Raw genomic sequence first — 15438 nt, 5'->3', positions numbered from 1 at the left:
GCAGGGGAGAGGTGCCAGGGGAAGCGGAGGAGGAGCAAGTGCAAGATATTGGATCAAACATTGAAAACAAGAAGTGCGGCCAACAGGTGGCAGTGCAGTGTTAAGTGCAGAAAAACATGATGGGTAAGTGCAAGGAGGGAGGGTTGTAGGGTTGCAGATAGAGTCCTAAGTGCAGCGTGGCCAGGGGTTATTCAGATGTGCAACTGGGAGGGCAGTAGCCTGGACCCATGGTTCAGAGGGTAGCCAGGTAGCCAGTGCAGTATCAGACAGGGGATCAGCAAGGTAGCGGAAGAGAGAAGGCAGAATCAAAGGAGGAAAGTCTTAAGCTGCTTCCGGAACCGGAGATGGTTCTGTTCAAGTTTCAGAGAGGCAGGGAGGCTGTTCCAGAGGGAGGCGGCAACCGAAGAGAGATCTGCCCCCAACTTTTGCAGCCACTGGGAACCAACTGAGAGATTTCGGTGCTGGAGAGATACAATCCCTGGACTACAGGCCAAGGACAGGTCTCGCAGTCCTGTTCTGGAGGAGTTGCAAAGGACGGAGAGTAGAGGCAGGCAGATTTAAAAAGTGGCTGTTACAGTAGTCTAGTCTAGAGAGAACCAGAGCTCTAGCTACAGTGAGCTTCTGGGGGAAGGAGAGGAAAGGAAGAATACCCCTGAGGAAGTGCAGTTGGTATCTGACTTCTTAGACCCGTCGGAAATATGAGGAGAGAAGGACAGAGGAGTCAAAAGATGACCCAGTTTCTTAGCCTCAAGGGTGGGAGCAGGAGGAGGCCGGCCAGAGAGTGGCAGGAAATAGAGGTGCGGGTGTGCCGATGAGAAGGATCGCTGTCTTGCCTTCATTCAGAGATCATTGGCGCCGCGCCACTCCTGGATAGCAATCAGACAATCCTGGATAATAGGAGAAGAGGCGGCAGAGGGGAGCCTGAAAGCGAGCTGGGTGTCATCGGCATAGCACTGGAAGTTGGAGCAGAGAGCGGCAATGCAGTTGGTGAGAGGTGCCAGATATTGGTTGAACAACCAGGGAGAAAGGTTAGACCCCTGGGGAACACTGCGGATAGAGAGAGATCGAGGAGAGGTCAGAGGAAAGAAATCAGCCAGGCCAGAGCTTGATCAGTGATACCCAGGTTATCACGGAGCCGGTTGAGCAGGATTTTATGGTGCAGTAAAAATCACACTATATATATTTCCAACATGCTAAAAACTTGAAATTTGGCATGTGGGTACAGTCCATGGTGTAGACCATGTAAAATGTGTGTGTGTAAGTTTGTGTGTGTGTGTGTGTGTGTGTGTGTGTGTGTGTGCACACGTGCATGTGTGTATGTGTGTGTGTGTGCGTGTATGTGTACGTGTGTGTGTGTGTACGTGTGTAAGTGTGTTTTCTCGAAGTGTGTGTGTGTTTGTTTTCTAATAATTTTCAGCATACTTCCCAAAATGCTACAAACCTGGAATTTGGCACGTGGGTAGGTTCCATGGTGTAGACAATGCAACAAGTATGAAATATACCTATTTTGAGATTAATTTTTTTAGGCGGTCTGCAATGCTTATCCCTGCCATATGGCTCTTTGCCCTGTAGTTCTAGCATCATTGTTCCTAAAGTTTGGCAGCTCATGCAAAACTCAAGCAGTTCATTGTTCCTAAACTTTCCACACTATCAGCATTCTAGCTGACATTAGCGGCAGTCACTTTTGAAGTCATGACATAATGCAGTGCTTTTGTAGCAATGCAGGTGACAGGAAAGGAACAAGTTACTTACCTGTAACTGTTGTTCTCCAGCATGGGTCTGGCATGGATTCACATGCTCATGAATATGCCCCGTCGTCAGGCTGGGAATCCTCGGTAAAGAAAAAATCAGTATCAGTTTCGTTTCCGATCTGTCTTTCTTAGTAGTTACCAATCACTGATCTCTGGTTCATACTGCCCCCAGCCAATGACTGCCCTCTCCCTAAGCCCCGCCTCTGGCAGCCATCCTCAGATTTAGTAGCACGCCAAGTGGCAGTATGACCAAGTGAAGAGGCGCAGAGGGGTAGGCGGGAGGGTTCGCATGTGAGTGCCAGACCCATGCTGGAGAACAACAGTTACAGGTAAGTAACTTGTTCCTTCTCCAGCATGGGGTCTGGCATGGATTCACATGCTCATGAATAAAAGAATACATAGCAGTATACACATGCACAACCACGGGAGGTGGCAACAGGCTCAACATTAAGCAATACAACAACTCAACATTAAGCATCTCTTACCTCCTCACCAGGCACACCTTAAGCGAACAGGTTGCGCAGCACTGCTTGGCCGACCCTGGACGCCTCCCTGCTTGGCCGACCCTGGATTCCTCCCTGGAGTCCCAATCGACGCAATAGAATCTTGTGAAGGTGCGCGTCGACCTCCACGTAGCAGCCCTGCAGATGGCCAGCAGGGGCATACCAGACAGGAACGCTGTGGTAGCAGCGATCGCTCTGGTCGAATGGGCTCTCGGACGGCCGGCGGTCGGTTTGCCAACCGGTGACGATGCATGATGCAGCCAGAGAGCCATCTGGAAATGGAAATCTTCGAGAGAGCCTTCCCTTGATTCACAGACCCAAAGTTCACAAACAGTTGTGACGTCTTCCGAAAACTCTTTGTGCGGTCCACGTAGAACTTCAGCGCTCTAGCTACATCCAGCAAGTGCAAATTCCTCTCGGCCGGCGTCGAAGGCGACGGGAAGAAAACTGGTAACACCAAGGGCTCGTTGAGGTGGAAGTCCGACGGCACCTTGGGCATGAAGGAGGGGTGCGTCCTCAGCACCACCCTCGTGTCATGAAAATTCAAGTATGGAGGCTTGCAAGATAGGCCCTGAATCTCTCCCACTCGTCGTGCAGAGGTGATGGCCACGAGGAACGCCGTCTTCCATGACAGGAACTTTAAAGGCGCTGAATGCATAGGCTCGAATGGGGCTCCCATGAGCCTGGTCAGCACCACATTAAGCTCCTACGCCGGGGCAGGAGCCTTCACCGGAGGGAATGATCGGAATAGTCCCTTCATAAATTCCTTCACCAGGCGATGAGACCACAAGGACGCCCGTCCCGTAGTCCTGGTATGTCGGGAGATGGCAGCCAGATGTATTTTTATGGAGGCGTGAGCCAGTCCAGCTTTGGCCAGCGATAGTAGGTATGGCAGCACTTGAGGGGCCGTAATCCGCAGAGGCTTAATCTTCTGTGCACGGCACCAGACAGGGAACCTCTTCCATTTATGACTGTAACACTTGAGAGTTGAGGACGCCCTGGCCTTTGCAAGAACCTCTCTGCAATCAGCCGGGATATTGTACCCTCCAAACTCTAGTGCTGCAGGAGCCAGGCCTGCAAGTTCAGCGACTGTGGGTCGTGATGGAGAATGGCCCCTCCTTCTCTGGAGAGAAGATCCGCATCTGCCGGCAGCCTGACTGGCGGGGACGTTGACAAGTCCAGAAGGTCCAGGAACCAGATCTGCCTCAGCCACGCCGGTGCGACGAGGATCATCCTGCACCTCGACTTCTTGAGCTGGTTGATGAGGCGGAGCAGCAACGGCAATGGAGGGAACGCGTATAGAAACAGGCCGTCCCAAGGGAACGAGAAAGCATCGCCCATGCTCCTCGGCTGGGCGAACCTGCTGACGCACCTCTGGCACTTGGAGTTTGTCGCTGTCGCGAACAGGTCGATCTGGGGTTTGCCCCATCATTGAAAGAGCCGATCCACCTGGTCCTGGGGTAGTTCCCACTCGTGGCACGAGCGCAGCTCCCTGCTGAGTGAGTCGGCAATGGTGTTTTTTATTCCTGCCAGGTGGAAGGGAACCAGAAACATCCCCTGGGCGACGGCCCAGTGCCACAGATCCTGGGCCTCCTTGGATAGGGCTGGGGATCTGGTGCCTCCCTGCTTCCGGATGTAGAACATGGTGGTGGAGTTGTCGGTGAAGATCCTCACCACTTTGTCCTTGAGGGGCGGAAGGAACGATTTGAGCGCCCAGAACACGGCTCGTAGCTCCAGATGTTGATGTGAAGAGACCTCTCCTCTGGGAACCAGAGGCCTCTTGCGTGGAGATCTCCGCTGTGGGCCCCCCCCATCCCTCCAGGGAGGCGTCCGTCGTTACCGTCTCCTGATACGCTGGGGCCTGAAAGTCCATGCCTGCCGAGAGGTGCGCATGGGCACCCCACCATAGAATCGCCTGACGGAACTCCTCGTCGAGCGGGATTCTGTCTTTGAAGCAGCCCGCTGCTTGAATCCAGCGGGCGTCGAGGAACTCTTGTAGCGGACGCATCCTAAGTCTGCAAAGGGGCACAAGGTAGATGCACGAGGACAACATCCCGAGGAGGAACTTGATGGACCGCACTCTGGCCACCTCTGTGGCTAACAGGTGCTGCACCTTGCCCAAAATGGCCTTCGTCCGTTCTTCCGACGGAGATGCCAATCGCTTCACTGTATCTAGCTTCGCTCCCAGAAACAGTGCCACCTGCGACGGGACCAGATGGGATTTGGGGTAGTTGACGGCGAATCACAGCTCCGTGAGCAGGCGGACGGTCCTCGCTGTGTGTTCAATGGCGAGTTCTCTTGACCTTGCATGGATTAGCCAGTCGTCCAGGTAGGGGTAGACGTGGATTCCTTGCAGGCGCAGCCGCGCCGCCACCGGTGCGAGGCACTTGGTGAACACCCTGGGTGCCGACTTTAATCCGAATGTCAGGGCTCTGAATTGGTAGTGACGCCCCTGGACTACGAATCTGAGGAACTTTCTGTGACCTTTTAGAATGGGGATGTGGAAGTAAGCATCCTCCAGGTCCAGTGACGATAGGAAGTCGCCCTCCTCCAGCTGTCCCAGCACGTGCTGGAGGGCGACCATCCTGAATTTCTGCGCCTTGATGTACTTGTTTAAGCGACGCAGGTCCAGGATGGGGCGCCAACCGCCTGTCTTCTTCCTGACAAGGCAGTACCTGGAGTATACTCCTGAGCTCCTGAGCCTTCTGGGGACGAGCTTGATGGCACCTTTCTTGAGCATCGCCCTTACCTCCAGCAGCAGTTGAGGGACGTGATTTTCCTTCCTGGCCACGGGAGGAATGCGAGGGCACTTCTTTTGGAATTCCAGCGAGTGCCTGTTGGCCAGGGTGTCCAACACCCAACGGTCGGTGGAGATGGACTCCCACACGCTGACGAACTTGCTGGCCTCCCACTGGGGTGCTTCGGTGGGGGCCCAATAACACGGCCGGGTCAGTCTTGCCGCCTTGGCGACGACGGCAGGATCCCCCTTGCTTGCCGCAACCTCTGTAGGCCTCCTGGGAAGAGGAGCCGGCCGCCTGGCGATAAGTGGAGGAGCCACCGCTGGAACCTATGGAGGCACCCTGTCTGCCTTCGGACCTCCGAAAGGGCCGTCGCTGTTGAAGCACCCCTAAGGCCCGGGCCGTCTCCGAGTCGGTCTTGATGGCCTGTAGAGACTCGTCCACCACCTTACCAAAGAGGTTGTTGCCGTCGAACGGCATGTCCAATACTCTGGTCTGGACGTCCTGGCGAAAGTCTGTCGCCTCGAGCCATCCTCGTCGTCGAGGCAAACTCTGTTGCCCAGTTGGCGAAATCCGGTATCGGCAATGTCCGTTGCCACCGTTATGGCGTGATCCGACGCCACCTTGCCTTCCTGCAGAATTTCTAGGGCCTCCGCCCTCTTGTCCTCAGGTAGGAAGTCTAGCAGGGGAATTTATCTCGGTACATAAGGATTGGATTGCCAACAAAATGGGCGCCGAGCTATCCTGGGGCTCGGGTAATGGCTGCGACAGACGGGATGGCCGTTCCACTGGGCCCTCTACGTCGCCATCGTCGCTATCTTCGATCACGTCAGCGGAGACCGTCCCCTGGGATCGAACTTTCTCGAACCTCTCATTGAGGCCTATGAACCTCTCGTTGAGGCCTATGGACCTCTCGTTGAGGCCCTTCTCGGCTTCCACCAGCTCATCCTCAGAGGCTGATTCCGAGTCTGTAATGGCCACCGCCCCCCCTCTTTTTCCACCGGGGGTTTAACGGGGGTCTTAACGATGGGCTGGAAAGACGACTCCCTCTGCGGTGGCAGGGATACTCTGGGCCCAGAGGCAGTTTCCACTGGCGTAGTCTTAGCTGGCTTTTCCAGGGTCGCAGCAACCACTTCGACAGAGGCCTTTGCCGGATGGATCAAAGCCCTCACCACCTTAGGTGCGTCCTGGGCCTTCGCCTTGGGTGGAGGGTCAGCGCCTCGCTCCCCCTTCGAGATCGACCGGGTCCGCTCCAGCGGCTTACCTGGGTTCTCGGACTTCCTCTTCCCCGAACCAGAGCGCTGGCTCGTGGTCAAACGTGCCGGGGAAGTAGCGCCCTGCCTGGCAGCCGAAGAGCCCGACCTTTCGGCGCTCCCGGTGCCTGCAGACTCGCGGTGCTTGGCCTTCTGTTGGGCCCCCGTCGCCGGGGCACCCTCACAGGACTTAGAAGCCTGCTCAGACTTTTTCTTCACCTTCTCACCTGCTGTGCCCTTCTCCAGCCAGGCGGCGAGGCGGGAACGACGATCTTGTTTTGTCCGTTCCGAAAAGTTCTTGCAGAACGCACAGTCCTTCTCCACGTGCATTTTGTCCTCATGAAGACAGTAGAGACAACGCGAGTGCTCTTCCTCCTTGAAAACGTTCTGCAATCCGCATCCAGGGCAGCACCTGAACAGCTTGGATCCGGGCGTCGAGCTTCCCTTGTCCTGGGCCATGTCCGTTGAGGTAGGCCGCAGATCTTCCAGAATCCTCCAAGAAGTGTAATCTCGACGAAAACTAGAATTCCGAAACCGATCCCCGTCATCGGAAATAGAAACAGTGGAGCTTGAGGCTCAGGAGTAGAAATGGTGGCGCTTGAGGCTCGATTAAACCGAAAAAATGAGAAAATCTCCTGAAAAAGCACGAAAACGCAGCAAAAACTCGAGAGCTAAAGCACGAGGACTCCCAACACTTGAGCATGCGGTAAAAATCTGAGGATGGCTGCCAGAGGCGGGGCTTAGGGAGAGGGCAGTCATTGGCTGGGGGCAGTATGACCCAGAGATCAGTAATTGGTTACTACTAAGAAAGACAGATCAGAAACGAAACTGATACTGATTTTTTCTTTACCGAGGATTCCCAGCCTGACGACGGGGAATATTCATGAGCATGTGAATCCATGCCCATGCTTGAGAATGGTATACGTCTCTTCAATAATGCCCACAATAATGATGTCCATCACATCATGGCAAATCTCTCATGAGAATTACAGAAACGTTTCCGACGGAAGTTGATTAACGTATAACATTTAAACAGTACAAAGCTTGCACACTTCAGCGCTACATGGTCGGCACTTATGTTGAGGACACTGTTGTAGATTGTGACACCAATAATGTTGCTGCACAATCTCAACGCTCCAACTCAAAGTAGCTGTAACCGATTTACGGGATTCATGCTTTTCTCAAGGTCTGCTTTATGTGGCTTGCTGGAGAGTTGGAAACCAAGACAATTTGTTCACACTAGCTCCTACAGGAAAGACTAGCAAAATAGTCATCATTGGTTAAGTTTACTAAATAAACCTCAAACTGTGACTGAAGTAGGAAACTTTGCGAAGCATGGGTACACCTGCTAGTCTTTAATAAACTAGATTTAAAACAGCTCATTGGTATGAATGCCTTCTTTAATTTCTTCCCACAGACATCTGCTTAACCTCTGTTTCGAAGGTCATACACGATTGGATGGGACCCAACGTTCTGCAGTTCAAAAGCTAGCATGATGGAGCTTATTGCTTTATCCAACATGAGTTTTTGACAAAGCATTTACGATCTCTGAAGAGTTCAACACTTTGGGTGTCATTTACCCAGACATGGCCCTTGCATCGGCGCGCAGATTGTGACCCGCGTCACATACATTCAGAAAGTGAGTCGTAATTCAGCCACACATAACATGGCTTGCATGTAAGCTATACGGGAATCAGATACGAAGCACAACATTAAAACATTCTAGGGAAAGGTTGGAGGGCCGCCTGGTACACCCATGATCAATCACTAATTGGCAAACTTTATGGTAATGTTTCACTATGTAATAGTCACTCTAGTCACTTATTTTTTTTTTTTAACTTTGTTTTTATTGTCATATTACAAAAAAGGTAGGGTGCGCGAGCAGTCCCTGCCAGCAATACACAGAGCAAACATAATTGACAGAATTTTTTTTAACTTTTTACTCCCATCCCACCTCCCCCCCACCCCACCCCCCCAACTTTTGCAACATAATCCCCTTCCCCCACCCCCCACCCTCACCTCCCCCCCAGTTTTGCAACATACCAAGTCTTTAGGTTTTTGCAGGTTGCGGAAGCAGCGGTGAGAATTTTCAGACATCATTGCATACACTTGTTTTACAATTTGACATCGTGGGAGCAGCGCAGTGCAAAGCAGGATGGTGGAAAGTCTCCAGTTTTAAGGCCGGCGCTAGGGTATGCTCGGGGGACACATATTGGGGTCCAACATTACAATCGCATAGAGACACATTCGTCGTGGAGGAGAACTGCTGTCCATTCCTGTGAGAACTCCGAGACTTTATCGTTTTTCACTGCCGTAAGTTTTTCATAAGTAAATATACCCCTTAGTTTACAGAGCCACTCCTCCTTGGTTGGTGATAAGGCACTTTTCCACTTTTGAGCCAATGCTAGCCTCCCCGCCCTCAGCATGGCCCCGATGACCCTCGGGAATGCACTCTGTTCCGTTTCCGGCATGGGGGAACCCAGGAGGATTTCCAAGGGGAGAAGCGATGGACAGAATCCCTCTATATCCTTAATCCAGCTGTGGAGCTCAGACCAGTACACCTGAATAACCGGGCATCCCCACCACATGTGGAACCATGTGCCTCTTTGGTGACACAACCTAGGACAGTAGGGGGATACTTCTGCGAACATTTTAGAGAGAGTGGATGGGGAGCGATGCCAGGAGTGCAGAATCTTGAAACTATGCTCCATGGCTGCTGTGTACAGAGTACCGGAGAATATGGTTTTGAAAACTGCCCTCCATGTATGGTCATCCAATGCCATACCCAGCCTTTCTTCCCATATACGTTTGAAGGGTTGCCTACCCTCCAGGTTGGCCGTTATCAAGGCACTATAGAACTTGGACAGGGAGCCTTTTCGAGAGACACTTTTAGCTATTACTTCCTCAAAGGGGGTGAGGGGGCGGGTCAAGTTGTCAGCCCAGCGGGGGTGAGTCAGAATTCCCTTCAAACGCAAGTACTCAAAGATCGATGGTGGTTTATCACCCAGTGCTTCGGTCAATTGTTCGTATTCGACGAAGCCTTCCTCACGGGAGAGCTGGGAAACTCTCTCCAACCCCATGTCTGACCAAGCTTGAGTGTCACGGAAGCCTCTGGTGTCTAGGTTGATAGGGGGACCCCATAGCGATGTTAAAGGGGCCGGCCAGGACGACAGCATTTTATTATCTTTATTCGGCTTCCAGAGTGCCCATAGGACTGCCAGTGTGGGGTGTTCTCTAAGATAGGAGGGGATGGTTTTCGGGGAGGCCCATAATAGGTCCCTAACTTTTTTGGGGTGGGTGTGGACATCTTCTATATATGTCCAGTACGTCCTCATATCCTCTCGCATGTGCTCCATCATCACCCGGAGCTGGGCTGCTTTATAGTACAATCTGAAGTCGGGGAGGGCAAATCCACCATGAGACTTCGGCAGGGTCAAGGTGGAAAATTTGACTCTTGGCCTCCTCCCCTCCCATATAAACTGGAGGACACGGGTTTGTAAAACCTCGAAGAAGGATTCAGGGATGACCACAGGGAGGGCTGCGAAGAGATACAGGAGGCGGGGTAGTATATTCATTTTGACCGTCACCATACGGCCAAACCAGGAGAGTGTAAGGGGAGCCCAGCGTTTGAGATCGCTGGTGATTTTGGCCAGGATCCCCGGGAAGTTAAACTGATATAGTAGCGAGAGGTTCCTAGGGATGTCGGTGCCCAGATACCTGGTGGACACACGTTCTATCCTCACTCCCAAGAATTCCGAGCGATCCCCAATGTCTTTGTCCCCGGGACCCATTGGCATAATAGTAGACTTGGAGGCGTTTATCTTAAGCCCCGAGAAGGCCCCGAAGAGGTTTATAAGATTAAACAATCTGGGTAGTGATACCTGGAGGTTAGTTAGGTACCCCAAGATATCGTCGGCAAATAATGAGAGTTTAAAATCGCAATCGCCGCAACGAATCCCCGTAATTTCACAGTCCACCCTGATCGCTATAGCCAGGGGCTCCATTGCCAGAGCGTATAGAAGGGGGGAAAGGGGACAGCCCTGCCGGGTTCCTCTAGATAGAGACAAGGGTTCCGATGTGCCGCCGTTGACCAAAACTCTTGCCGTGGGAGCATTATATAGTGTCGAGACCCACCTACAAAAATTCTCCCCGAGACCCATTTTCTGGAGGACTTTGCCCATATAAGGCCACTCGACGCGGTCAAAGGCCTTTTCTGAATCCAGAGCTAACAGGTAACCCTCTTTCCCCTGCCTCGAGGCTTCGTACATGAGGCCTAGGGTCTTTCGTATGTTATCGGACCCCTGGCGCCCCGGGATGAACCCTACCTGGTCACCATGTATAAGAAATGGGAGGAGTTTTGCCAGCCTGTTCGCCAGAAGTTTGGCCAGGATCTTGACATCCACGTTAAGAAGGGAAATGGGGCGATACGATTGACATTGGGAAGGGTCCTTCCCCTCTTTGGGGATTACTACTATCAGTGCTGACATCATCGAAGGCGGGAGGGTGCCCTGGTCAAGCGCTGAATTAAACATTTTGGCCAGAAACGGGGCTAGCGTAGACCGGTAAGTCTTATAGAATTTGACTGTGAACCCATCGTCGCCTGGGGCTGTTGCACTCTTCAGGGAGGATATAGTATCTATTATCTCCTCTGGAGATACGGGGAGATCCAGTATATTTGCATTTTCAGGTGAGAGGCTGGGAATCGGGAGAGAGTCCAAGAAACTGTCGATCTCGGTTCCGTCCCTCGCGTATTCCGAGCTGTATAGGTGTTCATAATAGAGTCGAAAGTGTTCAGCTATTTTGCTATCTCTTACAGTTGGCTCCCCTCCCGGTGGCTGGATGGAGTTAACCCTCCTACTGTTTCTGAGCTCCCGGAGTCTCCAAGCAAGTATTTTATCAGCCTTTTCCCCCTTTTCCATGTACTTTTGTTTCAGGAAGGACAGTTTTTTTTCTGTTTGTCCCACCTGGAGGTCTGCCAGGCTTGAGCGCAACCTCTGGAGTTCCTCCCACTTCCCGGGGAACATTTGTGTTTTTAGTTTCCCACCAGGTTGGATAGCCTCTATCTTTTTCCTCAACTGTGCCTCCTCCTGTCCCCTCTCCCTCTTTTTTCTTGAACCTGTCTCAATGAGAATGCCTCTGATGGTCGCCTTGAATGCCTCCCAAACACCCACAACTCCGACCTCCCCGTTGTCGTTGACAGAGAAGTATTCGGTGATGGCTGTAAGGAGGGATCGTCGCACCTCTTTATCGTGTAGGAGGAGGTCGTTACATCTCCATAGGGACCCAGGTGGGGGGGCCTGGGGCACACCCATTTTTATTCTAACCATATCGTAGTCAGTCCAGGGAACCACCTCCACCCCCGAGTCTGTGACCTCGCCCCGGAACGTGGCGTCGACCAAAATATAATCAATACGGGAGAAAGTGGCATGGGGTTTCGAGAAGAAAGTGAAGTCGGGGTCCCGATCTTTTTCTGTGTGGTGTGTGTCGCTCAAGCCCAGATCGTCATTGACTGATCGAAATGCCTCGGCCAGTTTTTTTTGGAGGCGTTGGTTAGGGCATGGATTGGGCGAGCTCCTGTCTCTATCAGGGCAAAGAACCATATTAAAATCCCCCCTGAACAGCAAAGTACCCTCGGAAAAAGCTACGATTTTCTCTCTCATCCCCATCCAGAAGCCATCTTGCGCCTCATTTGGAGCGTAAATACCAACCAAGGTGAACAGCCGACCCCTCACCTCCCCTTTAACCATGATATATCGTCCCTCCAGGTCTGACCTCTGGGCTTTAAGGACGAAGTGAGCCCCGGGAGAAACCAAAAGGGCTACTCCACGTTTCTTGGCCTGGAAGGACGCTGCATAGACTTGTTCAATAGCTTTAGCTCTCAGCCTTGGCTCCCTGTCCCGAACCCAATGTGTTTCTTGTACGAATAAAAAATGGAGCCGGAGCCTTGTGAATTCCCTCACCAGCAGCGACCTTTTGGTAGGAGGGTTGAGACCCCGTACATTAAGCAAACCCACTGTCAAATACTGCAAGGAATCATCCACCGTAGCCATGGTAAAAGTTCACGTCTCCCTTTTCGGGACTAATGATTCCAACGCTCCCGCAGTGCTTCCACCTCCCGCTATAGCGCTATAGACCCATAACAAAAACCCAGTTACATAACAGACCAGAAAACTTGGCTTGGCCCCATTAGAGTCCTCTTGAACTAACCCCAACCTTTCCCTCCCACCTCCCACCTCCCCCCTGAACGCCTGGTAGACCAGCGGCTTCATCCTGTCGCTGAGCCAGGCCACCATTGTCTCCCTCCTCCGGGCTCTTAAACTCCCCAACAACCCCAACTTGAGCCCCCCCCCCTATCATGCTCAGAGTACAAATGATCATAGCGTTTCCCCCAATGACATATAAATCAAACTGGACCGTGAGACTTCCTGGGGTTCCTCAAGTGTCAGGTTGCCCAGGAGATGCCGGAGCCACTCTTCTGAACTTCCTGTGGCCTCGGACTTTACGTCTCTCCTGAGAAGCTTTAATTCTCCCGGGTCCGACGGGCTCTCTTCCACGTTTTTGGTCTTCCCCCCTCCACGTTCGGCTCTCCAAGGAGTTCGCCCGACACCCTGCGAATGTCATCCTCCGTGACCAGGGCATATTTGTACCCATCCAGTTCGAAGGAAAGCGAAAAAGGGTATCCCCACCTGTATCGGACCCCCTTGGTTTGGAGCATTTTCGTCAGCGGGGAACAGAGACGACGTCTTGCCAGGGTGAAGGCGGACAGATCCTGGTACACCGAAATCCGGGCTCCCTCCCAGTCGACCGGGCCTCTCTTACGTGCCAGTTCCAGTATTTTATTCTTCTCCGAGAAGTAGTGGAAACGCACGAGGATGGACCTGGGGCCTCTGTTGATCGCTCCCGCCCTGTGAGCTCTGTCAATTGTGGGTTCATTTGTGTTCGCCCCCTCAAAGAGAGATCCCACTACTGCGTTCACAGCTTTAATTATGTCCATTTGCGTTTCACCTTCCCGCTCCGGGAACCCCAAGAAGCGAAGATTACAGCGTCGTTCCCTATTTTCCAGGTCATCCAGTTTTAGGGAGCACTTCTCTTCCCTCCTCTCGAGTTCCGATAGGCGCATGTCGAATTGCGTCTCGAAAATGTCATTCGAGGCTGTGTTATTTTCAAGGGCTTGGACCCTGTCGTCTATGTTGTCCACTTTTTTATCCAGGGTATCCAGCCGTAGCGTTATGTCTGCTCTGAAGCCTCTTATTTCCTCCAGGAGGGCCGCTATGCCTTTGGTGACCGTGCTAGCGTCAGACACGTCCAGGGGTGCCGAGGCCACCATTCCCGGGCGGGTAGGGGAGCCTGAGGGTTTACGTCGAAATCTCTGCAGAGATTCCTTCCAGTTCATAGGCCTCCTCTGACCATGCCCACAGGATCTTCTCCCTGATGCTCTAGGCCCTATGGACGGTACCGCCGGGTCACCGGACTACGCGAGGGGGGGGGGTCTTCCCTGTGTACGGCCACGGTGTCGTACTCACTGTTGGGGCGGTTGTTTGCTCAGGCCACGTCTCCGTAGCACCGCCGATGCGGGCCTATCACTCCTCGTCCTGGGTTTTAGTTCAAGTCTCCACAGTACCGGCGGTCTTTGTGGCCACTATTTTGGGGCCATTCAGTGGCTGCTGTGGTTGGCCCGGGGGGGTAGTTCTACCTCCGTGATGCTGGTTGCAGGATGTTGATTTGGGGCACCCTCGCCCTCGAGCACCCGTTGTGCGGCCCCCAAGCTGTGCGGGATCCAGGGAAGGCCCGCCTGGGGAGGGGTGGAGTGGGCGCCTTCGCGGATGCCTCCGGCTCAGGGGGTCTCCAATGCTCAACAGTCCATCGGTGGGCTCAGGGGAAGCTCGATCTGCCAGGCCCAGCACACAGCTCCGCGATCAGGAGGACTCGTAGGCCCCCGTCCGGCTGTGTCGCAGGCCTCGTGTAGGCCGCGGCTTGCCAGTGCTCCGCGTAAGGGGGCGCGGTGCTGGGGGGGGTCGACACTGCACTCCTGGGGGTCTGGGGGGGGCTCAGGTCCCAATTACAGCGCCCTTTGGAGGAGACCAGTGCGGATGCGTCAGTGCATCTTGGCGCCCCCTGGTGGATCCCACTCTAGTCACTTATAAACTGACCCAGGCATTTACATTTATCTATCTCCGAAATGCATAAAGAATGCCATCCCTGGCCTTCGCCAGACCTCGCGTAGGCGACATAAGAGCAAACCATTCTTTAGGGAATTCAAATGCATTTATTCGTATTTCTGCAGGTGAGCAATGTTTCTAATAACAGATGTGAGAACAATATGCAAGATGAGGTGGGAGATCTTTCTACTAGCTCTGAACACTTTTTGCATATTTGGTGATTGTAATCAGACAACTCACTAGCAATTTGAAAAGATGAATAATGTGTAGAAACCAACAACGAGTGTTTAAAGTACTGAGGTCCAATACTTACACTGTGGACTCCTAGGGCCTTCCAGACAGCAAAACTAATCAGTCCAACACCACACCATGCATATAGAGATCCCCAACCAAGGGCGCGCAAGGCAAGCGATGAACCACTCTCTGGTAATGCCACTGTAGCAATAACACCCTGCAATGAAAAGGCATAGGGTTGGTGCACAATCAAGTCATTTTGGGCGTTTCTACTCGGCACCCTACAAAAAAACCTGCAGGGCTATTACTTCAATTGGAATATTAAACAAACAACATTATTCAAATTAATCAATGATGCCAACTGGGCAGGGGAATGCATGATCAAGTTTGCTGCAGAGCATGCAAGAAAACTGCTGATAAAACAAATCAACTTTTCATTAATATCTGGTAGGGCCAAGAGCACATCACAATACAAGAGCACATCACAATACAAGAGCACACCACAATCACTTGACAAACTAGCCAGTGGACTTAGTTGGTCATGAAATACCTGGGATGCTTTGAGAGACGGTTTGTTTGAAAAAGAATCCATTCTAGATGCCCTCCAATTCTGCATGTAATGTCACCCACAATGAGGATTCCAGTGCCGACCACAGGCACACCTAATTTTTCTATTTATTTTTTAAACCAAAGATCATACTATCAATTTACTGCTTGATCTCGGTCAATGAGAGAGTGGCATATTTCTGTCACTAAATCGGTTTAACCACTATTGAAGTGGCCATATTTATTTATAGAAC

At 52.4% G+C, this 15438-nt stretch overlaps 1 protein-coding gene across 1 annotated transcript in view; it reads right to left on the bottom strand.

Moving 5' to 3' along the window:
- TMEM242 (transmembrane protein 242) overlaps window positions 1–15438 on the bottom strand; it is a 262169-nt gene that overhangs the window by 101862 nt on the left and 144869 nt on the right. The window contains exon 3 of the mRNA XM_069607731.1: window positions 14718–14855. Coding sequence (XP_069463832.1) covers window positions 14718–14855 — 138 coding nt within the window. The remainder of the gene's footprint in view (window positions 1–14717; window positions 14856–15438) is intronic.

This window comes from Ambystoma mexicanum, chromosome 4q (assembly GCF_040938575.1).
Source record: "Ambystoma mexicanum isolate Mex_15411 chromosome 4q, UKY_AmexF1_1, whole genome shotgun sequence".
Taxonomy (NCBI): domain Eukaryota; kingdom Metazoa; phylum Chordata; class Amphibia; order Caudata; family Ambystomatidae; genus Ambystoma; species Ambystoma mexicanum.
This window is presented reverse-complemented; position numbering and strand designations above follow the sequence as displayed.